General features: G+C 38.9%; 1 protein-coding gene across 4 annotated transcripts in view; it reads left to right on the top strand.

Annotated features, from left to right (window-relative positions):
- The window catches only part of DYNC2H1 (dynein cytoplasmic 2 heavy chain 1), a 393,081-nt gene that overhangs the window by 322,625 nt on the left and 44,026 nt on the right, over window positions 1–26,430 (top strand). For all 4 annotated transcript variants that reach the window (XM_086338264.1, XM_086338263.1, XM_086338267.1 and 1 more), the window contains one exon: window positions 401–490. In XM_086338264.1, coding sequence (XP_086194390.1) covers window positions 401–490 — 90 coding nt within the window. The remainder of the gene's footprint in view (window positions 1–400; window positions 491–26,430) is intronic.

The raw sequence follows: 26,430 nt of genomic DNA, 5'->3' as shown, positions 1-26,430 counted from the left end.
TTCTGTAGGGACACAAGACTGGTTATTTTTTGCCTTTTATCACTTATAAAATGAACTTGTCAAATTTAGTTTCATTTTATTATGCATTAACTATTATTTCAAGAAAACATGATTTGCTACTTTCAATATACTCATTGAAGTTCATTTGTTTATTCTTTTAAGAATTTTTACTTCAGAATATTTCCTTTTTGGAAAACAGATTAATTTGTTCTGACTTTATATATCATTCAGTTTTAATGATATAAGATCAAAGAAACAGACATATCTTAATTAAATTAATTCATGATACACATAATATGAATTATGCCAAAATATTTTCCCCATCACACAAATGTTGAAAGGTCTTCTATATGTAATATTATAATGTATAAACTTAATTTTTATCCTTTCAAAATTGCAGTGTCCTCTCACATGGCAAAGCAAATGGGAAGGTCCTGAAGACCCATTACAGTACCTTAGAGGTCTTGTAGCTCGTGCCCTTGCAATACAGGTAAGATGAAATTATTTAGTAATTGTATGATATGACTATATGGCAGTTACATTATAAACTTTCATATTGTTAACCATTCTGCTAGCAACTAGTGAGAGTATTATGATTTTGTACACAAAACACCATATATTCCTTTCTTGTTCTGTCATCTGTGATTTTATATAGCACTCAAAAAACAAAAACAAAAAATTGTTCTCTCTGTGTAGTGTGGGTTTTCATAATCTGTGAGAATTTAGAGAAAAAGCCTACAATTTTAATTTAGATGGAACATAGAGATGTCAACTGAAACTCACTCATGACTGTGACTAATTGCTTTAGGGTGTATCCCCCTTATAGGGAGCTGCTTTTTCTGTTTGTTTGTTTCCCAAATTGATCAGATGTTTTCAGAGTGACCCAGTCAGATAACTGAAGGAAAATTGAACAGAATAAGGGATGAGATAGAAGGATAAAGACAGGGTGATTTTTTTTTTTAAGTAATAACAAATAGTCAGTTGGTACATGCAATGTACCCCTTTTCCTGTGTGGTTTTTGCACTGTCTTACTGCCTTCTTCTCTGCTTGTTACACTGCTTCAAAAATAATCTTCTTTGTCACATCGACTTATTACAACTTATTATGAGAAACTTGATCAGTGTTCTTCTAGATACAGTAGTCTTCATTCCATTTTTTTCAGTAGTGCACACACCTGTCCACATCTTTAACTTTTCCCTTAGCAGAACACCCTGCTTTTCACTTTACAGAGAAAATTCAAGCTATGGAATATGCTGCTGCTGCTGCTAAGTTGCTTCAGTCATGTCCAACTCTGTGCGACCCCATAGACAGCAGCCCACCAGGCTCCCCCGTCCCTGGGATTCTCCAGGCAAGAATACTGGAGTGGGTTGCCATTTCCTTCTCCAAAGGCCTACCCTGACCCACTACAAATTTGTCTAAACTCACACCCGTCATCTTTGTTCTAATGTAAAAGTAGTTGACCTTCTGCTCTTGAAGCTCATCCCTAGAGGTTTCTACTTGATTTCATCTGCTCTCATGTCTTTAGACACTTTCTCCAGGGGGGCCTTGCCTTGTTCTTTATTTTCATCTCTTCTTACTCTGTCCTGCCAGTCTGCAAATGGTACTCCTTTGGAGGGGTCAGGGCTCATCTGAATGTTTGTTTGGCTTCTAGTGTAATCCATCTCTCAGTTGTAGGATTATTAGAGAAGAAATTACAGGATCTGAAAATGAAATTAAAATTATCAGGTAGAGAAGACTCAGATTTACTTATCTTCTATGGGCTGCTCTCTGTCTACCTATCTATCTGATCTATCAATAGAAGCCCAAAGAATGGAGGGAACGATAGAGAAGGCAGGAGAGGAAGGACAGATAGCCCGTCACTGCTGTCATAAAGATATGGAAATGCCCTGAAGTCCTTGGTGTGTTGTAATTGCATGGCTGTGATTCTTCACCATTTCATGTATTTGTTATTATTTTATACGTTATGTATATATTATGTATATGCATTATTCACATTAGATTGTTTCTGTAGAGGGCAGAAAATTTTATTTGCTGCAGATTGGTAGCTCTTATTATACTGTATGTATAAGTGTGCTTAATAATTATGCTATGTACATGTGACAATAAATGTATCATTGATACTGAAATTAATATCATTTAAAACAGTTTACATAATTTATTACAAATTTCTGGCCTGATTATTAAGTATATTGTATACCGGTCGTCAAAACTGAAAACTTTTTCACTGTGTGATTTTCTTAAAAGCTTTATAGGCATTTAGCCTTAATTAGGCTTCCCTGGTGGCTCAGAGGGTAAAGTGTCTGCCTGCAATGCAGGAGACGGGGCTTCGATCCCTGGGTCAGGAAGATCCCCTGGAGAAGGAAATGGCACCCCACTCCAGTACTCTTGCTGGAAGATCCCATAGACTGAGAAGCCTGGTAGGCTACAGTCCATGGGGTCGCAAAGAGTCAGACACGACTGAGCGACTTCACTTCACTTCAGCCTTAATGATGAAATATCCTCTTAACCCTCAGGATAATTTTCCAGCTTGGCCATAGCTTATCTTAAATTCCTATATAAGGAACAATAATAAGTATATAACCACTTAAGGACATGCTTTCTATGGTTTTTCTGCCTTAATATTTTGTTTTTAGTTATAAATGTACAGATATCCATTTCCCTGAGATAAACTTTAATGTTGGGATCCACTTTCCATCTAGTTTTTCCAAGGATCTTCTAGGTTCTTTGATTTTATTTGTGCCCTTTATTTTTCACAGAGAAGTAACCAGAGCAACTCACAAAGTTGAGCGGAACAGTATGGCTCCTTAGGTGGGGAAGAAAGGACTGAGAATTTCGGGAGGGCAGGGAAAATTCAAAGTACTGTTTTCAGATATCTGTGAAAATGGCAGCTTTTGTTTTTTTGTGCAGTTGTAATGATCAGACTGCTTCCAAACAGGTATGAAGCAGGTTGAGCTCAGTTCCAACCATAGATTAAAATCCCAGAGCCTTTAATTTCAGGCATAACATAAGAAATAGAATAAGTTACTGCAAGTGTTACATATGGTGCTGCTACTAAGTCGCTTCAGTCGTGTCCGATTCTGTGCGACCGCGTAGACGGCAGTCCACCAGGCTCCCCCTTCCCTGGGATTCTCCAGGCAGGAACACTGGAGTGGGTTGCCATTGCCTTCTCCAATGCATGAAAGTGAAATTGAAGTCATGTCCAACTCTTAGCGACCCCATGGACTGCAGCCTACCAGGCTCCTCCGTCCATGGGATTTTGCAGGCAAGAGTACTGGAGTGGGGTGCCATTGTCTTCTCCAAGTGTTACATATAGTGCCATTCATTACAGGGGTTTTGTGCTAATAAGGTGAGAGTGACTAGGGTCAAGGTGGCATTCATTTATTGTGATTTGAACATATTGTAAGCAGCAACTTTATGCTAAGCTCTGAGTGAAGTACTGGAGATACAATGGTTGGTAAATAGATACAGTTTCTGCCTCACAGAATTTAAATTTCTTACGTTCATTCATTTAGCAATTAAAAATTCTGTCTCCTTCCAACCCCTTCCACCATGGAATTCTGGGAAGTGTAATTTTCCCTATTATAGGCATCAGCTCCTACACCTCCTTTACTTGTGTGATTTTCTGAAAATCATTTTAGCTACTTCCCATCTTTCTTTCAAATATACAAGTACATAGGACTTCCCTGGTGGTCCTGTGGTTAAGGATCCACTTGCCAGTGCAGGGGACTTGAGTTTGATCCCTGGTACAGGAAGATTCGCTAGAGAAAACCCGGAAGTCCCAGCACAGCCAACAAATGAACATTACTAAACAGATATAGATACGTAGTTTCTTGCATGTCTGTAAAAATGCTTGTTGTTACCTTGACAACATGAATTACTTTAACATTTCACATACATTTTATTTCTACCCACTTCGAGAAAACTAGTTCTCCATTGAAACAAATCTGTGAGCCTCTAGCTCTTATTTCTTCCCCTTTAACCTTAATTATCACTAATATGTCAGACTACAATTTCTAAATCTAGAAATGTGGCTCTTTACACCCTTTTGGAATTCATCTAAATAGCTCTTCTCTCTTCCCTAGCAGTAAAATATACTAGTTAACTGTATTTGAGCTTCAGATCACTGTCTTTCCTTTTGGTGTGCCACTTCAAACATATATTCAAACTTTTTAAATGATCCAGTGAAGGATAGAAAGAGAAATGAAGATTTATATGAAGTGATCACATTTTGGTTGTCAGGCCTGGAAAATCCCATGGATGGAGGAGCCTTGTAGGCCGCAGTCCATGAGATCGCTAAGAGTCGGACACCACTGAGCAACTTCACTTTAACTTTTCACTTTCATGCATTGGAGAAGGAAATGGCAACCCACTCCAGTGTTCTTGCCTGGAGAATCCCAGGGCTGGGGGAGCCTGGTGGGCTGCTGTCTATGGGGTGACACAGAGTCGGACACGACTGAAGCAACGCAGCAGCAGCAACAGCGGAGAAGGCAGTGGCACCCCACTCCAGCACTCTTGCCTGGAAAATCCCATGGGCAGAGGAGCCTGGTAGGCTGTAGTCCACGGGGTCGCTAAGAGTTAGACAGACTGAGCGACTTCACTGTCACTTTTCACTTTCATGCACTGGAGAAGGAAATGGCAACCGACTCCAGTGTTCCTGCCTGGAGAATCCCAGGGACAGGGGAGCCTGGTGGGCTGCCGTCTGTGGGGTCGCACAGAGTCAGACGTGACTGAAGTGACTTAGCAGCAGCAGCAGCAGGAATATTTAACATATGTGGTAGATACTTTGATTTCCATTTTTAAAGATGGGAAAAGTAAGCCGTAAGCCCCATATTCTAGAATAATTTACAAAATGTATATGATAAATGGCAGAACTTATATTGACGTCCCCTTTCTATAATAACATCCAGAGTTGTTGATCACAGCTATCAGCAACATTTTTAAAAGATCGTCACTCTGTATCCCTTGAAACCTTTTTATAATTTAGGCCTGGGGTCACCACACACTTCTCTTTTTTCCTTACCTGTCTGCTTCTCTGGCTTTCCTTTTCCTTATCCCTAACTGGATTCCGGAGAGCACAGCCCTGTGATCTTTTCCATCTGTATTCCTCCCAAAGTGATCTTATGACTTTGAATCCCATCTAAACTTTTGTTATTCTCAGATTTTCACTTGGATGTTTAATAAACATCTCAAACTTAACATATTCAAAACTGAACTCCTGCCCTTTACTGCAAAGCTTGTGCTATCTGCAGCCATTCCTTAAAAGTAAATGACACCTCCACCCTTCTAGTGGCATAGGCCCAGAGTCTTAGAATCATTGAGGGCTCTTTTCGTACACTGCATCCAGGCGGTCAGAAAAGTTACCTTGGCTACATATTCAAAACATATTCAGAGACACTTCTCACCACTCTGGCTGCTGCTACTTTGACTGACGTCAGCTGCCTCCTGCATGGTCCTGCTGCCACCCTAGTTTCCTGTCTGGTCAGTTCCCAACCCAGCAGTCTAAATATCCTGGCTGATGTATCTGATGATATCACTCCTCTCTTGGATATTTCCCCATGATTTCTCATCTCATTCAGAGAAACAAAATCCTGACAAGATCTGGCCTATTACCTCTCTGATTTCCTCTCTTACTTCTTGCCCCCTAATTTATTCTGCTCCAACTATAGTTTTCAGTGAATAGCATGACACACTCCCCCAAAGGAGTTTTATTCTTGCTGTTTCTTTTATCTGGAATGCTCTCTCTCAGATGTCTACAAGGAAGTTCTGTTTCTTTCTTTCTTTTTCTTTTGTGTGTGTGTGTGTGTGTGTGTGTGTGTGTGTGTGTGTGTATGAGGAAGGAAGTTTCTTTATCTCCTTCAGGTCTCTGCTCAGATATCACCTTCTCAGTAAGGCCTTCCCTGACATGCTATTTCAGATCATAACCTTCCCCTTCCATGATACTTTTCATCCTGTTTCCCTTTCAAATTTTTTTCATAGCATATATATTCATGTAGTATTCTGTATATTTACTTTGTTATTTATTTGTTTATTTGTACCCCTCCATGAAAATGGAAACTTGAATGGACAGAGATAGTTGTCTGTTCACTGCTGTGTCTAAGCGTGTAGAATAGTGGCTTACACAAGTAGGTTTTTTTACTAAATATCTGCTGAATAAATGACTGATTCAGTCAATATTTGGGTTATTCTCAATCAAAGTAACATAAATCTCTTTCGTGTTTCCCAATCATCATGATTCACCCTGCAGAGATGTATTTTGTAGTACCCATGATATATTTCTGAGATTTAGCTGTCTAAATCTACCTAATAAACACTATAGTTTAACTTTATAATCTACTCCACCACCTAACATTTGAAGACTTCTTTCACTTTCTCCTAAGATCCTGAACTTTAAAAGAAATCTTATTAGAGTACATGTTTCCTTTTTATTCATTTTCTGAGATGTCTTAATCTGTTTTGTAAGGTTCTGCAGTGCTTCAGTTCAGTCGCTCAGTCGTGTCCAACTCTTTGAAACCATATGGACTGCAGCATGCCCGGCCTCCCTGTCCATCACCAACTCCCAAAGTTTACTCAAACTCATGACTATTGAGTCAGTGATGACATCCAACCATCTCATCCTCTCATTCCTGAATCCGTCTCATTCCTGAAAAGGCAAACTTTTTTTTTCCTAACTCAGTAACTTCCCAGCCATTTCTATAGTGTTTTACACATACTAGGTATTCAGGAAGACTTCAGTTCAGTTCAGTTCAGTCGCTCAGTCACGTCCGACTCTTTGTGACCCCATGAATTGCAGCGTGCCAGGCCTCCCTGTCCATCACCACCTCCCAGAGTTCCCCCACACCCATGTCCATCCAGTTGGTGATGCCATCCAGCCATCTCATGCTCTGTCATCCCCTTCTCCTCCTGCCCCCAATCCCTCCCAGCATCAGAGTCTTTTCTAATGAGTCAACTCTTCGCATGAGGTGGATAAAGTATTGGAGTTTCAGCCTCAGCATCAGTCCTTCCAATGAACACCCAAGACTGATCTCCTTTAGGATGGACTGGTTGGATCTCCTTGCAGTCCAGGGGACTCGCAAGAGACTTCTCCAATACCATAGTTCAAAAGCATCAATTCTTCGGCACTCAGCTTTCTTCACAGTCCAACTCTTACATCCATACATGACCACTGGAAAAACCATAGCCTTGACTAGACGGACCTTTGTTGGCAAAGTAATATCTCTGCTTTTCAATATGTAATCTAGGTTGTTCATAACTTGCCTTCTAAGGAGTAAGCGTCTTTTAATTTCATGACTGCAGTCACCATCTGCAGTGATTTTGGAGCCCAAAAAATAAAGTCTGACACTATTTCCACTGTTTTCCCATCTATTTGCCATGAAGTGATGGGACCAGATGCCATGATCTTCGTTTTCTGAATGTTGAGCTTTAAGCCAACCTTTTCACTCTCCTCTTTGACTTTCATCAAGAGGCTTTTTAGTTCCTCTTCACTTTCTGCCATAAGAGTGGTGTCATCTGCATATCTGAGGTTATTGATATTTCTCCCAGCAATCTTGATTCCAGCTTGTGTTTCTTCCAGCCCAGAATTTCTCATGATGTACTCTGCATATAAGTTAAATAAGCAGGGTGACAATATACAGCCTTGATGTACTTCTTTTCCTATTTGGAACCAGTCTGTTGTTCCATGATCAGTTCTAACTGTTGCTTCCTGACCTGCATATAGGTTTCTCAAGAGGCAGGTCAGGTGGTCTGGTATTCCCATCTCTTGCAGAATTTTCCACAGTTTGTTGTGGTCCACACAGTCAAGGGCTTTAGCATAGTCAGTGAAGCAGAAGGAGATGTTTTTCTGGAACTCTCTTGCTTTTTCGATGATCCAGCGGATGTTGGCAATTTGATCTCTGGTTCCTCTGCCTTTTCTAAAACCAGCTTGAACATCTGGAATTTCACGGTTCACGTACTGCTGAAGCCTGGCTTGGAGAATTTTGAGCATTACTTTACTAGTGTGTGCTGCTGCTGCTGCCGCTAAGTTGCTTCGGTCGTGTCTGACTCTGTGTGACCCATAGACAGCTAGTGTGTGAGATGAGTGCAATTGTGCAGTAGTTTGAGCATTCTTTGGCATTGCCTTTCTTTGAGATTGGAACGAAAACTGACCTTTTCCAGTCCTGTGGCCACTACTGAGTTTTCCAAATTAGCTGTCATATTGAGTGCAGCACTTTCACAGCATCATCTTTCAGGATTTGAAATAACTCAACTGGAATTCCATCACCTCCACTATCTTTGTTCGTTGTGATGCTTTCCAAGGCCCACTTGACTTCACATTCTAGGATGTCTGGCTCTAGGTCAGTGATCACACCATTGTGATTAACTGGATCATGAAGCTCTTTTTTGTACAGGTCTTCTGTGTATTCTTGCTACCTCTTCTTAATATCTTCTGCTTCTGTTAGGTCCATACCATTTCTGTCCTTTATTGAGCCCATCTTTGCATGAAATGTTCCCTTGGTATCTCTGATTTTCTTAAAGAGATCTCTAGTCTTTCCCATTCTGTTGTTTTCCTCTATTTCTTTACATAGATCGCTGAGGAAAGTTCTCTTATCTCTTCTTGCTATTCTTTGGAACTCTGCATTCAGATGCTTATGTCTTTCCTTTTCTCCTTTTCTTTTCGCTTCTCTTCTTTTCACAGCTATTTGTAAGCCCTCCTCAGAAAGCCATTTTGCTTTTTTGCATTTCATTTCCATGGGGATGGTCTTGATCCCTGTCTCCTGTACAATGTCACGAACCTCTGTCCATAGTTCATCAGGCACTCTGTCTGTCAGATCTAGTCCCCTGAATCTATTTGTCACTTACCCTGTATAATCATAAGGGATTTGATTTAGGTCGTACCTGAATGGTCTAGTGGTTTTTTTGGCAATAAGGAGTTCATGATCTGAGCCACAGTCAGCTCCCGGCCTTGTTTTTGCTGACTGTATAGAGCTTCTCCATCTTTGGCTGCAAAGAATATAATCAATCTGATTTTGGTGTTGACCATCTAGTGATGTCCATGTGTAGAGTATTCTCTTGTGTTGTTGGAAGAGGGTGTTTGCTATGACCAGTGCGTTCTCTTGGCAAAACTCTATTAGCCTTTGCCCTGCTTCATTCTGTACTCCAAGGTCAAATTTGCCTGTTACTCCAAGAGTTTCTTGACCTCCTACTTTTGCATTCCAGTCCCATATAGTGAAAAGAACATCTTTTTTGGGTGATAGTTCTAAAAGGTCTTGTAGGTCTTCATAGAACCGTTCAACTTCAGTTTCTTCCATGTTATTGGTTGGGGTGTAGGCTTTCAGTTCAGTTCAGTTCAGTCGCTCAGTCATGTCCGACTCTTTGTGACCCCATGAATCGCAGTACGCCAGGCCTCCCTGTCCATCACCAACTCCCGGAGTTCACCCAGATTCACGTCCATCGAGTCAGTGATACCGTCCAGCCATCTCATCCTCTGTCGTCCCCTTCTCCTCCTGCCCCCAATCCCTCTCAGCATCAGAGTCTTTTCCGAGGAGTCAACTCTTTGCATGAGGTAGCCTTGGATTACCGTGATATTGAATGGTTTGCCTTGGAAACGAACAGAGATCATTCTGTCGTTTTTGAGAGTGCATCCAAGTACTGCATTTCGGACTCTTTTGTTGACCATGATGGCTACTCCATTTCTTCTAAAGGATTCCTGCCCACAGTAGTAGATATAATGGTCATCTGAGTTAAATTCACCCATTCCAGTCCATCTTAGTTCTCTGATTCCTAGAATGTTCACGTTCACTCTTGTCGTCTTCCAAGTTTGACCACTTCCAATTTGCCTTCATTCATGGACCTGACATTCCAGGTTCCTATGCAATATTGCTCTTTACAGCATCGGACCTTGCTTCTATCACCAGTCACATCCACAGCTGGGTATTGTTTTTGCTTTGGCTCCATCCCTTCATTCTTTCTGGAGTTATTTCTCTACTGATCTCCAGTAGCATATTGGGCACCTACTGACCTGGGGAGTTCCCCTTTCAGTATCCTATCATTTTGCCTTTTCATACTGTTCATGGGGTTTTTAAGGCAAAAATACTGAAGTGGTTTGCCATTCCCTTCTCCAGTGGACCACATTCTGTCAGACCTCTCCACCATGACCCGCCTGTCTTGGGTGGCCCCACAGGGCATGGCTTAGTTTCACTGAGTTAGACAAGGCTGTGGTCCATGTGGTCAGATTGGCTAGTTTTCTGTGATTATGGTTTCAGTGTGTCTGCCCTCTGATGCCCTCTCGCAACATCTACCATCTTACTTGGGTTTCTCTTACCTTGGATATGGGGTATCTCTTCATGGCTGCTCCAGCAAAGTACAGCTGCTGCTCCTTACCTTGGACGAGGGGTATATCCTCACAGCCTCCCCTCCTGACCTTGAACGTGGAGTAGCTCCTTTCGGCTCTCCTGCGCCTGCATAGCTGCCACTCCTTGGACATAGGGTAGCTCCTCTCGGCTGCCGCTCCTGACCTCGGGCCTGTGGTAGCTCCTTTTGGCCGTGCCCTGACCTCCGGCGTGCGGCAGCTTGTCTTGGCCACCTCCCCTCACCTCAGACATGGGGTAGCTCCTCTTGGCTGCCGCCCCTGACCTTGGGCAAGGGGTAGCTCCTCTCAGCCACGCTTCTGCGCAGTCCGTCGCAGCTGGCAAGCTTCTGCGTGGTCGGTCGCAGCTGAGTCCGTGTTTTGAGGGGTGGGGAGGAGGCAAGAACACTGGAGTGGGTTGCCATTCTCTTCTCCAGGATATCTTCCCGACCCAGGGATTGAACCCAGGTCTCTGGCATTGTAGGCAGACACTTTACCGTCTGAGCCACCATGGAAGTGACAGTAAGACTTAACATGAACAAAATTGAAAAAGTATTCTGTATGTGGTCAAAAATCTCCAGCATCTTTATTTTTATGTACTGTACTCACCTAAAAGAGCTACCTTATGGATGTTTTTTATTCATATTCATTAATTTGTTCATCATTCAGTGAGCATTTACTGAGTTTTTATTATGTGCCATTTATTGTTCTGCCCATAAGAATTTCTGCATAGTGAAGGAGATATATAATAAATAATTACATTAAATTTTAATAGCATAGAAAAATATACCTTTGCCAAAATTCTGAGATGTAAGATTAATATACAGCCAAACTTTAAACTGGCTTATCACCATTATAGAATGAACTTAGGATATAGTATATCTGAAATTTTATCCACTAAAATTTAGCTGTTACTGTAGCAGTAGAATTATAGAATTTTAGGAGTCAAATTTTGTAGAAGACAGTAATTTCTCAATGCTGTCGTCTGATAAATTCTGCCTGCAGTCAACTGTCTTGCACATTTGGAATACTAAACAGTAGTCTATGATGATCTGTGGTTTTATAGAAGCAGTCCTATAAACCATGTGACAATATAGCAACATAATTGGCTTTCAAGATAACAGAATCTTCCCTGAATTTTTATCTGCATCTCAGCTTTTATTACATGCATACCAATTTCAGCATCTTCCTGGTGCATCATAGTAGGAGGATCTTTACAGCTGAAAACATGCAGAGAATTTAAACTCTGAAGACAGTTTGGTTTTTTCTCTGCAAGTAACCAGTGATAGTAATATCTACTCTCTTGGTACCCTTATTTTCAAAACAGTGTTTCAAGGCTTTCCTTGGTTCATGAAGCCATTTTTTAAAGAGTTCTAGTACATCTTGTTTGAACAGAGTTTAGTAATATATAGTAAGACAATTGCAAAAGGTTTTTTATGTCGTATAGTTTTATCTTTGGTTAAAGAACAGTGAAAGTAGTTGACAGTTTTTCTACTGTAGTAGAAAATGCCTGTCATAGGATGTCTGTCCTATCAAATATTGGTATTATTTCTGAAAACCTAGTGGAAAATTGCAAAAAAAACTATACTTTTTTTTCCTAAATCATTCATAGTCTTCACCACATGTATTCCATTGTCAGTGATAATTGCATGCTGATTTTCCATTTGATAATATATCTTCTATCAGGTTCACTTTTCTGTTAGCTATCTGCAACTGGAAAAGTTTGCACAAACAAGAAAAGCAGCGATTGGTTTCATTGCTAATTTACATATTGTCATACTTTAAAAGAACTTTCATATGTTTGTGCATATATGTACTAACTTGTCTATTGCACATAATATTAAAGTATACTTAATGATACTTCTAATAATATTAGCTTGTTTGTGAATAGTAAAAATAGTTTAGGAAAATATATTTCAGTAATATGTTTTTTAGGAAGAACCTTGAAAGTAAGAACCACAGCTTAAAGAAATCTCAAAACCCCTTGTCCTTCATGTCCTGAAAATGATTGTTAATCTGTATTAATGACTTTGTCAAGCTTTTTTTAAACTTCACAAATTCAAAACCTCAAGGAAAAATTGTTCCTAAATAAATATTTCTTTTAATGTCTATTGTTTTGAAACTGTATAAGTGAAAAATATTTGATTATATAATTTATTTTCTATATTTTAAAAAATTTGTCTGATTAAAGATAATTTATATTGAATTTTTTTGTAAATGATAATAGGGCATTTTTTTTTTTCTTGAGAAAATTCAAGATGGCATAGATGATATTCCATTCTCACAAGAGAGAAAGTATTCCCAAGTAGGACTTCCCTTTGAAGGACTCATGTTTAAACACTATTAAATAACCTACAATTAAATTTTGTTCTTAAAAATAATTTTATTTAGTGCACGAATGCAAATATGTCAAACAATTTTACAAAGATTCAGATTTTAAGATAGTCAAATATGTATAATATACTTTACATTAGTTTAATTTTTATTAATGTGTTTTGATGAAAATGCTTTCAATATTTTTCCTTAAACTTTTCTAGCTATTATTAATATATTCTCTGTTAATATTTGTAATTTTTAATTTCTCTATTAAGCTATAGAGTTCTTAATTTTTTATTTTAAATTTTCAGTTTTCATGATTATTTGTAAAACATTACTTTTAATACATATTTACAGTTTAGACTAAAAGAATTTCAACCTACAGAGCACATAAAGAGTTATTTTCACTCAAAGTAGCATATAAAATGCCCATTTATATGTGATAGTATGTAATCTAATATTTATCTAAATATCATACCTTTTTGGCATTTGTAATGTTGTTACACTTATTAGATAGGGTAGTAACATCTGTTTATATTATTCATTTCTGGAAATATCAAGACAGTTTTAAAGTAAGCATTTGTCTATTGAGCCTACCAAAAGATGAAGGCAAATAGTAGATCTTGGCTAAATATTGAAGCTGAACTGAACTTTATTTCTAATAAGTATCAAGATATTATAGAGTAAATTGATAAAGATTAAAGATGTTAGAAAGGAAGTAGGTTGAAGAGGGTGAGACTTCAGCATGAGTGGTCAGGTAGGGCTTTTCTTAGGAGGTGATGTTTAAATAGAGACTTGAATGAAGTTAAGAAAGCAAACCATGAACATTTCTAAGGGAAAATCAACTGAATCAGGAAACAGGCTCGCTAGTTAAGAAGTTATTGCAGTAATCCAAGTGATATTATGTTGGTGTTATGGATCAAGATGGTGGCTGTGGAAATGAAGATGTGCTAAGATTTTTATACTAGATCTGTGATTTTGGCTGTGGAACATAGGAGAAAGACGCAAGTGATTTCAAGGTTTTGGCCTGAACAATCAGTTGAATTTTTCACTGAGCTGAAGGATTCTGGTGGTAGAGCAGATAGCTTAGGGAAGAGAAAGGTGGTCTTGCATGTTAAGAGTTCTGATTTGAACATGTTTAGATACCTTTTAAACATCCTGGTGGAAATGTCAGAAAAGTAAGTGACAGGAAACAGGTAGGAGTGGGAGTCATGAGCGTAGAAAGCTGATCTTTAAGACTGTAGAATGAGTGGTCCTTAGAACACTCCAGTATCAGGAAGTCCAGGAAAGGAAGAGGAGCCAATCACGGACACCAAGAAGTGACAGTCAGGAAGACAGAAAAAGAAGAGGTGCTTGCAGTGATGGAGAAGCCAAGAAAATAAGTGTTTTAAAAAGGTCCAAGTCATCAGCTATCTCAAATACTACAGAGGAGATGAGACAGTTTTTTTAGAGAGCTTTGTTATGAGGTGGCACAGATAAATAGGATAGTAGCTGATGAGGAGAAAGACCAAGGGAGTGTTTTTTGGTTTGTTTTTAATGAAACCTATTTCATCGTGTCGGTATCCCATATAAGAGAAAAAATAATGGTGCAAGAAGGAAGGAAATAGTTTAAGAAGTACAGTTCTTGGAAAGACAGGAGGAAATCGGTTGCTGTGTATATGTGAAGGATTGGTCTTAATAAGAACTTAGAATAACTATAAATTATAATTGATTATTAATAAATTCCTGGCTTGCCACACTAAAAAATAAGTATATGTAAAAGATGACCTTGTTTCTCACAGTAATTCAGGTTCTGCCTCAATCCTGTAAGAGTTGACTCAATCCTGCCTTTGGAAGAGTCACAGGGGAAGCCATCAGTGATTGAAAAAATGTTAGATAATCAAACTATAGTTTCCAAAATTTTCTCCACAAGAGTATAAAAGAAAACCATGAGATTTTATTGAAAAATAACACTTCCTTGGGTCAAATATTAAGCCTAGAAACTCAGATTTATGGTTTCTATTTTTTCAAATTAAAAAATACTATAGATTTAAATAGACTTCCCAGTATTCTAAAGACAGATATATTAAGGGTAGGGGAAGAGTAAAGATTTCCCTTTTTAAGTGAAGTCGCTTAGTCATTTCCAACTCTTTCGGACCCCATGGACTATAGGCCACCAGGCTCCTCCATCCGTGGGATTTTCCAGGCAAGAATACAGGAGTGGGTAGCCATTTCCTTCTCCAAGGGGTCTTCTTGACCCAGGGATAGAACCCAGGTCTCCCACATTGAGGGCAGACTCTTTACCGCCTGAGCCACCAGGGAATCCCTTTTTAAAAGTAAGGGGAGGTCTGTTCTATTTCTTTTTAATTTAATTTATTTATTTGGCTGTGCTGGGTCTTAATTGTGATACACAGAAGCTTCATTCTTCATGAAGCATGCAGGATCTTTAGTTGTGGCATGCGAACTCTTAGTTGTGGCATGTGAGATACAGTTCCCTGACTGAACCAGAGCCCCTGTGTTGGGAGTACAGAGTCTTAGCCATTGACATCAGGGAGTCCCTGGTCTGTGTGTTGCTCAGTCACTCAGTCGTGTCTGACTCATTGTGACTCCATGGAAGCAGCACACCAGACTTCCCTGACCTTCACCATCTCTGAGCGTGCTCCAACTCATGTCCATCGAGTTGGTGATGCCATCCAACCATCTCATCCTCTCTTGCCCCCTTCTCCTCCTGCCTTCAGTCTTTCCCATCATCAGGGTCTTTTTCAATAAGTTGGTTCTTTGCATCAGGTGGCCAAAGTATTGGCGCTTCACTGTTTTTATTTAGGATGGACTAGTTTGATTTCCTTGCAGTCCAAGTAACTCTTAAGAGTCTTCTCCAACACCACAGTTCAAAAGCATCAATTCTTCAGCACTCAGCCTTCTTTATGGTCCAACTCTCACATCCATACCTGATTACTGGAAAAAACATAGCTTTGACTAGACAGACCTTTGTTGACAAAGAGTGTCTCTGCTTTAAAAAACATGTCTTTGACTAGACAGACCTTTGTTGACAAAGAGTGTCTCTGCAAATTTCTAGGTTTGTCAAGGAACAAGCATCTTTTAATTTCATGGCTGCAGTCACCATCTGCAGTGACTTTGGAGCCCAAAAAGATAGTTTTTCACTATTTCCATTGTTCCCCCATCTATTTGTCATGAAAATATAGGACTGGATGCCATGATTTTAGTGTTTTGAATGCTGAGTTTTAAGCCAGCTTTTTCACTTTACTCTTTCACTTCCATCAAGAGGCTCTTTAGTTCCTCTTCACTTTCTGCCATAAGGGTGGTGTCATCTGCATATCTGAGGTTGTTGATGTTTCTCCCAGCAGTCTTGATTCTAGCTTATGTTTCATCCAGCCCAGTGTTTCTCATGATATACTCTACATAAAAGTTAAATAAGCAGGGTGACAATATACAGCCTTGACATACTCCTTTCCTGATTTGGAACCAGTCTGTTGTTCCATGTCCAGTTCTCACTGTTGCTTCCTGACCTGCATACAGATTTCTCAAGAGGTAGGTCAGGTGGTCTGGTATTCCCATCTCTAAGAATTTTCCACAGTTTGTTGTGGTCCACGCAGTCAAGGGCTGTAGCATAGTCAGTGAAGCAGAAGGAGATGTTTTTCTGGAATTCTCTTGCTTTTTCTGTGATCCAGCAGATGTTGACAATTTGATCTCTGATTCCTCTTCCTTTTCTAAATCCAGTTTGAACATCTAAGAGTTCTTGGTTCACATACTATTTAAGCCTGGCTTAGGAAAATGTGAAATGAGCTAGCTGACTTGCTACTGTGTGAAATGAGTGCAATGTGCAGTTGTTTGAACATTCTTTGGCATTGCCTTTCTTTGGGATTGGAATGAAAACTGACCTTTTCCAGTCCTGTAGCCATTACTGAGTTTTCCAAATTTGCTGGTGTATTGAGTTAGCACTTTAACAATATCACCTTTTAGGATTTGAAATAACTCAGCTGTAATTCATTCAGCTCCACCAACTTTGTTCTTAGTGATACTTCCTAAGACCCACTTGACTTTGCACTCCAAGATGTCTGGGTCTGGGTGAGTGATCACACCATTGTGGTTATCTGGGTCATTAAGATCTTTTTTTTTGTATAGTTCTTCTGTGTATTCTTGCCACCTCTTCTTAATCTCTTCTGCTTCTGTTTAGTCCTTGCTGTTTTTGTCCTTTATTGTGCCCATCTTTGCATGAAATGTTCCCTTGGTATCTCCAATTTTCTTGAAGAGATCTCTAGTCTTTCCCATTCTATTGTTTTTCTCTATTTCTTTGCATTGATTGCTGAGGAAGGCTTTCTTATCTCTTCTTGCTGTCCTTTGGAACTCTGCATTCAGATGCTTGTATCTTTCCTTTTCTCCTTTGCTTTTCACTTCTCTTCTTTTCACGGCTATTTGTGAGACCTCCTCAGACAGCCATTTTACTTTTTTGCATTTCTTTTTTCTTGGGGATGGTCTTGATCCCTGTCTCCTTTACAGTGTCTGTAGTCCATCAGGCACTCTGTCAGATCTAGTACCTTAAATCTATTTGTCACTTCTACTGCATAACTGTAAGGGATTTGATTTAGGTCATACCTGAATGGTCTAGTGGTTTTCCCCACTTTCTTCAATTTAAGTCTGAATTTGGCAATAAGGAGTTCATGATCTCAGCCACAGTCAGATCCTGCTTGTTTTTGCTGACTGTATAGAGTTTCTCTATCTTTGGCTGCAAAGAATATAATCAGTCTGATTTCAGTAATCACCATCTGGTGATGTCCATTTGTAGAATCATCCATTTTGCTGTTGGAAGAGGGTGTTTTCTATGACCAGTGCATTTTCTTGGCACAACTCTGGTAGCCTTTGCTCTACTTAATTTTGTACTTCAAGGTCAAACTTGCCTGTTACCCCAGATACATCTTGACTTCCTACTTTTGCATTCCAGTCTCTTGTGGTAAAAAGGACATAATTTTTTGGTGTTAATTCTAGAAGGTCTTATAGGTCATCATAGGTCATTCAACTTGTAGGTCATTCAACTTCAGCTTCTTTGGCATTAGTGATTGGGACATAGACTTGGATTACTGGGATGTTGAATCATTTGACTCAGAAATGAATGGAGATCATTCTGTTGTTTTTGAGACTGCACCCAAGTACTGCATTTAGAACTCTTTTATTGACTATGAGGGCTACTCCATTTCCTCTAAGGGATTCTTAGAAGTAGATATAATGGTCACCTGAATTAAATTTGCCCATTCTGATCCATTTTATTTCACTTAGTCCTAAAATGTCAGTATTCACTCTTGCCATCTCCTGTTTGACCACTTCCAGTTTACCTTGATCCATGGACCTAACATTCTAGATTCCCATGCAGTTCTTTACAGCATCGGACTTTACTTTCACCACAGACACATCCTCAACTGGGATGTTGTTTCCAGTCTGGCTCAGCCTCTTCATTCCTTCTGAAACTATTTGTCTGCTCTTCTCCAGTAGCATATTGGGCACCTGCTGACCTGTGGAGTTCATCTTTCAGTGCCATATCTTTTTACCTTTTCATACTGTTCATGGGGTTCTCAAGGCAAGAATACTGAAGTGGTCCCTTCTCCAGTGGACCATGTTTTGTCAGAACTTTCCTCCATGTCCCATCCGTTTTGGGTGGCACTACATGTCATGGCTCATAGTTTCATTGAGTTAGACCAGGCTGTGATCCATGTGATCAGTTTGGTTAGTTTTCTGTGATTGTGTTTTTCATTCTGTCTACCCTTTGATGGACCATGTCTGTTAACTCAGTTAAGTTTAAAAAGCTAGCAGTATCATTTCATTCAAGATGACTATAGAGATTAGTTTCATTTACATGTTTATACACCTTGAATTTTGTTTTTAAGTCACATATACATGTGAGGGATCATTCAGTTCAGTTCAGTTCGGTTCAGTCGCTCAGTCATGAACTCTTTGCGACCCCATGAATTGTAGCACGCCAGGCTTCCCTGTACATCACCAACTCCAAAAGTTTACTCAAACTCACGTCCATCGAGTTGGTGATGCCATCCAGCCATCTTATCCACTGTCGTCCCCTTCTCCTCCTGCCCTCAATCCCTCCCAGCATCAGAGCCTTTTCCAATGAGTCAACTCTTCGCATGAGGTGGCCAAAGTACTGGATGGAGTTTCAGCTTTAGCATCATTCCTTCCAAAGAACACCCAGGACTGATCTCCTTTATAATGGACTGGTTGGATCTCCTTGCAGTCCAAGGGACTCTCAAGGGTCTTCTCCAACATCACAGTTCAAAAGCATCAATTCTTCGGTGCTCAGCTTTCTTCACAGTCCAACTGTCACATCCATACATGACCACAGGAAAAACCATAGCCTTGACTAGAGTAGAACCCAGTTAGAAAGCAATTCAGATTTTCAAAATTAGACTGGTTGACTTTATAGAGTTAGAAGTAAGCCTCTAGATATCTGTCATGCAATTCTTTTTGCTGCTGTTGTTTATTCACTAACTGTGTCCAACTCTTTTGTGACTCCATGAACTGTAGCACTCAGGGCTCCTCGCACATGGGATTTCCCAGGCCAGAATACTGGAGAGAGTTGCTTTTTCCTTCTGCAGGGAATCTACCAGACCCAAGGATCGAACCTGCGTCTGCTGCACCGGCAGGCGGCTTTTTTATGACTGCCACCAGGGAAGCCCCATTATGCTCTTACCAAATTCATGTTTGAAAGTAGTTTGTCCCTGAATCTTTATCCATTACCAAACTACATGGCCAGATATTGTTTTCTAAAAGTTTTATTGCAGCTAAGTTTTTTTTTTTTAGTTGAAATATAGGTGGCATACAATATGTTATTTTCACATATTATATGTTTGTATACATAATGAAACTACCATGATAAGTCTAGTAATCCTCTATCCCCATCCAAAGTGGTTACAGTATTATTGACCATATATTCCATATGGTGTATATTATAGACAAGTCACTTATTTATTGTATAACTGGTGGGTGGTACCACTTAATTCTAGTCACCTGTTTTACATACTACCTCATCCCCTGCCCTTCTGATAACCACCTACTTGTTCTCTGTATTTATGGCTCTGTTTTATTTGGATTTGTTTTACTTTTTAAATTCTACATGTGAGAAAATGTGGTATTTATATTTCTTAACCTGGCATGTTTAATTTGCAGAATACCTTCTAAATCCATCCATGTTGCAAATAGCAAAATTTCATTTTTTATGACTAATAGTCCATTTTCTCTACATACCACATCTTCTTTATCCATTCATCTCTTGATGGACTTAGGTTGCTTCCATATCTTTAACTGTTGTAAATATTCCTGTAGTGAACATTAGAGTACAAATATCTCTGTGAATTAGCATTTTTGTTCCCTTTGAATAAATACCCAGAAGTGAAATTGCTGGATCATATGGCAGTTCTGGTGCTACTTGGTGGCTCAGATGGTAAAAAATCTGCCTGCAATTTGATTCCTGAGTTGAGATGATCCCCCAGAGAAGGGAATGGCTACTCAGTCCAGTATTCTTGCCTGGAGAATTCCATGGACAGAGGATTCAGGTGGGTCATAGGCCATGTCAGACATGACTGACCAACTAACATTTTCACTTTTTCACATCCAGTTCTGTTTGTACTTTTCTGAGGAATCTTCACACTGTTTCTATATGTTTCTATAATGGCTGCATCAATTTATAATCCCACCCACAGTGCATGAGTGTTCCCATTTTTTCCAATCCTCATCACCAGTCATTATCTCTTTAATGAGGCTCTTCTGACAGGTGTACAATAGCCTCTTATTGTAGTTTTTTTATTTTCATTTCCCTGATGATTAGAAATATCGAGCATCTTTTCATATGTCCACTTGCCATCTCTGTATCTTGTTTGGGAAAATGTCTATTCAGGTTCTCTTTCTATTTTAAAATAGTTTTTCTATGTTGGGTTGTATGAGTCCTTTGTATATTTTGGACAATAATCCCTTATCAGATGTATCATTTGCAAATATTTTCTTTCCTTTCTGTAGGCTGCCTTTTGGTTTTGCTGATGCTTTACTTTACTGTGCAGAAGCTTTTTAGCTTGATGTAGTCTCATTTATTTAGTTTTGTTTTCCCTGCCTTGAGGAGATAGACCAAAAAATACTGCTAAAACTGATATCAATGAGCATACTGTCTATGTATTATTCTATGTTTTGTGATTTCAGGCTTTGTATTTAAGTTATTAATCCATTTTGAGTTGTATATGGTATGAGAAAGTAGAATCTGGTTTGATTCTTTTGAATGTAGCTGTCCGTTTACTGAAGAGGCTGTCTTTTCTCAATTATTTATTTTGGCATAGATTAATTGTCCATCTAAGTGTGAGTTCTTAGATTTTTCTGTTCTATTTCTGGGTTTTCTATTCTGTTGCATTTGAATTATGTGTCTGGTTTGTGCTAGTACCATACTGTTTTGATTACTGTAGCTTTGTAGTGTAGTTTTAAATTAGTATCATAATTCTAGCTTTATTCTTCTTTCTCAAGATTGATTTGAGTACTCAGGATCTTTTATGTTTCCATACAAATTTTAGAATTTTTTTGTTCTAGTTCTGTAAAAAAAAAAAATGCCATGGGCATTTTGATAAGGATTGCATTGAATATGAAGATTGCCTTGGGTTTTGTCATCATTTTAATAATATTAATTCTTCCAATCCATGAGAATGATATTTGTTTCCATTTGTTTCTGTTGTCTTCAGTTTCATTCATCAGTGTCTTAGTTTTCCGAGTACAAGTCTTTTACCTCCTTAGTTAGATTTATTCCTAGTCATTTTATTCTTTTTTATGTAATTTTAACTGGGATTGTTTTCTTAATTTCTCTTTCTGATACTTTATAGAAGTGCATAGAAACACAATAGATTCCTGCATATTAGTTTTGTATCCTTCAACTTTACTGAATTCATTGATAACTTCTAGCAGTGTTTTGGTGTTGTTATTGGGTGTTATTAGCATATTCTATATATAGTATCATGGCATCTGCAAACAGTGACAGTTTCCCTTCTTTTCCAAATTGGATTCCTTTTATTTCTCTTTCCTGTCTGATTGCTGTGTGTAGCACTTCCAATACTATATTGAATAAAAGAGAATGGGCATTGTTGTCTTGCCCCAGATCTTAGAGAAAATGCTTTCAAATCTTCACCATTGACTATGATGTTAGCTGTGGGCTTGTCATATATGGCCTTTAATATGTTGAGGTATTCTCTCTTTGCCTACTTTGTTGAGAGTTTTTATCATAAGTGGATGTTGAATTTTGTCAGAAGATTTTTCTTGGTTTACTAATATTGTCATATGGTTTTTTTTATTGTAGTTTCTTAATGTGGTGTACCACATTGATTTATTTGCAGATGTTGAAAAACTCTTGCATCCTGGGATGAATCCCATTTGATCATACTGTATGACCCTTTTAATGTATTGCTGGATTTGGTTTCCTCAGATTTCATTAGTGATATTGACTTGTAATTTCCTTTTTTGTTGTGGTATCTTTGTCTGATTTTTTATATCAGGGTGATGCTGGCCTTATGATGCATTCAGAAGTGTTCCTTCCTCTACAATTTTTTGGATTAGTTTGAGAAAGATAGATATTAACTCTTCTTGACGTGGTTGGTAAAATTCACCTGTGAAGCCCTCTGGTTCTGGAGTTTTGTTTTTGTAGGTTTTTTTTTTTTTTTTCACTGATTCCATTTCATTTACTGGAAATTGGTCTGTTTATATTTTCTGTTTGTTCCTGGTTCAATCTTGGCAGATTGCATAGTCCAGGAATTTGTGCATTTCTTCTAGGTTGTTCATTTTATTGGCATAAGATTGTTTCTAGTAACCTCTTATGATCCTTGGTATTTCTGTGGTGTCAGTTGTAACTTTTCTGTTTTCATTTTTTATTTTATTGATTATACACTCTCTTTTTTTCTTGATATTTATGGCTAATTTATCAATTTTATTTATCTTTTCAAAGAAACAAGCTGTTTCATTAATCTTTTCTGTTGTTTTCTTTTAAGTCTCTATTTTGTGTATTTCTGCTCTAATCTTAGTGATGTCTTTTCTTCTACTAACTTTAGATTTCTGTTTTTCTTTAGGTAGTTCCTTCAGGTGTGGGATTAGATTATTTATTAGAGATTTTCTTGTTTCCTGCTATAGTCTAGTATTGCTATAAACTTGTCTGTCTTAAAACTACTTTAGCTGTGTTTAATAGATTTTGGATTTCAGTTTTTATTTGCCTCTCAGTTCAGTTCAGTCACACAGTCTGAATCTTTGCGACCTCATGGACTGCAGCACGCCAGGCTTCCCTGTTTATCACCAACTCCTGGAGCTTGCTCAAATTCATGTCTATTGAGTTGGTGGTGCTGTCTAGCCATCTAATCCTCTGCCTCCCCTTCTCCTTTTGCCATTTAACATTTTTAAATTCATATTTGCATCTTTTTCTGTGTATGTCCTTTAACTCCTTATTGTGGATATCAGTGATTTTACTTCTTTTGTCTTTTAACATTCCTGTTGGCTTTATAAGTGGTGGATCCACTGCCTTTATTCCATGTTTGCCTTTACCAAAGAGATTTTTCCTTTCATAATGTTATGCTTCTAGTTGTGTTTTCTTTTCTGTTTAGAGAAGTCCCTTCAATATTTATTGTAACACTGAGTTAGTGGTGCATGAACTATTTTAGCTTTTGCTTTTCTGTAAAACTCTATCGGTCCTTATAATGGATGATAGCTTTGTCAGATAGAGTATTCTTGATTGTAGGTTTTATTCTTTCATCAGTTTGAATACATCATGCTAAGCCCTTTTGGCTTGCAAAGTTTCCACTGCAAAATTAACAAATAGACTTATGGTTCCTTTTTGTGTAACTAACTGCTTTTCTCTTGCTGCTTTTAAAATTCTCTCCTTATCTTCATTTTTGCCATTTTGTGTTAATTTTTAGTATGACTATCTTTGGGCTCATCTTATTTGTGATTATGTCCTTCCTGGACATGGGTGCTTTTTTCCTTTGCCATGTTAGTGGAGTTTTCAGCTATTATTTTTTCAAATAAGTTCTCTGCCCCTTTCTCTCTCTTTTCTACTCCTGGAACCCCTGTAATATGAAAGCTTGTATGCTTGATGTTGTCTCGGAGGTGTCTTAAGTTATTCTCATTTTTTAAATTTCTTGTTTTCTGTTCAGATGGTGTGATTTCCATTACCCTGTCTCACAGTTGACTGTTCTGTTTCTATGTATCAATTTATCTTTTGTTGACTCCTTTTAGCTTGTTTTTGTTTTACTCATTGTATTCTTCTTCTCTGTTTGATTCCCTTTTATATTTTCCAACTCTTTGTTAAACTTGTGTGTTCTTCCATTCTTCTGCATTTTTTTGAGCATCTTTGTGATCCTTTCTTAGATTGCTTATATACATCCTTTAGTTCTCTTTCTGAGGTTTTGCCTTGTTCCTTCATTTGGAACATATTCCTCTGTCTCCTCATTTTACCTGATTCTCTATGCTTATTTCTGTGTATTAGCTATGCTGGTTACATTTTCTGATCTTGTAGATGTGGCCTTATAAAGGAGATGTTCTGTGGGGCCCAGTAACAGATACCTTTCTGGTCATCAGAGTTAGATGCTCTAGGGTGCCCTGTGTATGGGCTTCTGGATCCTTCACTGTGTCAGGACCAGTTACTGTGGACATGCTGGTGTGCAGGAGTGGCTCTGGCCTGGTTGGCTGCCAAGCCCTATCTCAGACTGTAGTTGCCAGTGTTGATGGTGGCCAATAAATGGACCCTGCACAGGTGACTGCACTAGCCAGTGGGTCCTAGGACTGGTGCCAGCCACTGATGGCATGTAGTTCAGTTCAGTTCAGTCGCTCAGTCACGTCTGACTGTTTGCAACCTCCTGGACTGTAGCACACCAGGCCTTCCTGTCCATCACCAACTCCCGGAGTCTACCCAAACTCATGTCCATCGAGTCGGTAATGCCATCCAACCATCTCATCCTCTGTCATCCCCTTCTACTCCTGCCTTCAATCTTTCCCAGCATCAAGGTCTTTTTCAATGAGTCTGTTCTTCGCATGAGGTGGCGAAAGTTTTGGAGTTTGAGCTTCAGCATCAGTCCTTCCAATGAATATTCAGACTGATTTCCTTTAGGATGGACTGGTTGGATCTCCTTGCAGTCCAAGGCACTCTCAAGAGTCTTCACCAACACCACAATTCAAAAGCATCAATTCTTCAGTGCTCAGAGTTCTTTATAGTCCAGCTCTCACATCCATACATGACTACTGCATAAACCATAGCTTTGACTAGACAGACCTTTGTCGTCTAAGTTACGTCTCTGCTTTTTAATATGCTGCCTAGGTTGGTCATAGGTTTTCTTCCACGGAGCAAGCATCTTTTAATTTCATGGCTGCAGTCACCATCTGCAGTGGTTTTCGAGCCCCAAAATATATAAAGTCTGTCACTGTTTCCATTGCCATTTATTTGCCAAGATGGCATGTAACCTTGTGGCAATAATGGGTGGGATAGAGTTCTCCAATATGGAGCTTCCCAGCAGTGTTCCATGGTAGAAAGGGCACCCCCAAAATGGTGCTGCCAATGTCTGTGTACCCAGGAGTTATCCCAGTTACCTCTTCCCTCTCCAGGGGGCTCTCCTAGATCAGCAAGTGGGTTCACACCAGGCTCCTTTCTAATTACTGCCTCTGTGCTGGGACTTAGAGTGTGTGGGATTTTACGTGTGCCCTTTAAGAGCAGACACTTATTTCCTGTAAACCTCTAGTTCTTCCATCCCCAAGCCTGGCTGGTATTGAAAGCTAGATATTTGGGGGTTCCTCTTCATGTTGCAGGACCAATGGACTGGAAAGCCAGTATGAAATTTGGACCCCTCATTTATTTGGCAAACCTCTGCAATTATTATCTTCTCAGTTATGGGTCGCCTACATGGTCATGTGGGTCTTGACTAAACTGCATCTCAGCCGCTCCTACCTGTCTCATTGTGGTTGCTTCTTTATATTGTTACTTGTTAGTCTTCAAGTCATTCTTGTAGATAAGTCTTCTGTAAATAGTTATAATTTTCTTGTTCCCATGGGAGGTGTTGAGCTCAGTGCCTTCCTATTCGGCCATTTTTGCCATAGATATGTAGCTAAGTTTTTTAAGCAATGAGAAATATATAGCATGCTCTCTGTTTTATAAGCACCAGGTTTGCTACGAAGTTTTCATTTTTCTGTGTATCTCAATAATCTGGGTAAGGTTTTTTGGTTTGTTTATTCTGTACTTTGTTAATTCAAGATTTGTTATTTTGATATTTTTGACAATTCAGATAATGACCTGTAAGGTGGAATCCAAAATACTGTAAATTTTTGTTTTCATTCTTTATATTATTTGCAATTGTCCGATAAATACTGAGACAATAAACCTTACTCTTTTAATATACTAGAGGCATAATTATAAAGAATGCCTAACAAGTAACAGGTCTCTTATAGGAGAATCTTTAAGAAATGTTCTTTTTTACATCCATGGAGATAGGTTGTGTTCATTATGCCAAGGGTTTAAACAGGAAGAAAATATTAACTTCATGTATAAATATTAGGATATTAATTTTCAAGAAATAGTAAAGCAAAGCAGAGAGCTTACTCTATTCATTCAGTTCAGTCACTCAGTCGTGTCCAACTGTTAGTGACCCCATGGACTGCAGCACACCAGGCCTCCCTGTCCATAACCAACTCCTGGAGTTTACTCAAACTCATGTCCATTGAGTTGGTGATGCCATCCAACCATCTCTTCCTCTGTTGTCCCCTTCTCCTGCCTTCAGTCTTTCTGAGCATCAGGATCT

This window comes from Bos grunniens, chromosome 15 (assembly GCF_055505025.1).
Source record: "Bos grunniens cultivar Pamir isolate PY7600 chromosome 15, Bosgru_T2T1.0, whole genome shotgun sequence".
Taxonomy (NCBI): Eukaryota; Metazoa; Chordata; class Mammalia; order Artiodactyla; family Bovidae; genus Bos; species Bos grunniens.
The sequence above is the reverse complement of the archived record's forward strand: the minus strand, read 5'-3'. Positions and strand labels throughout refer to the sequence as shown.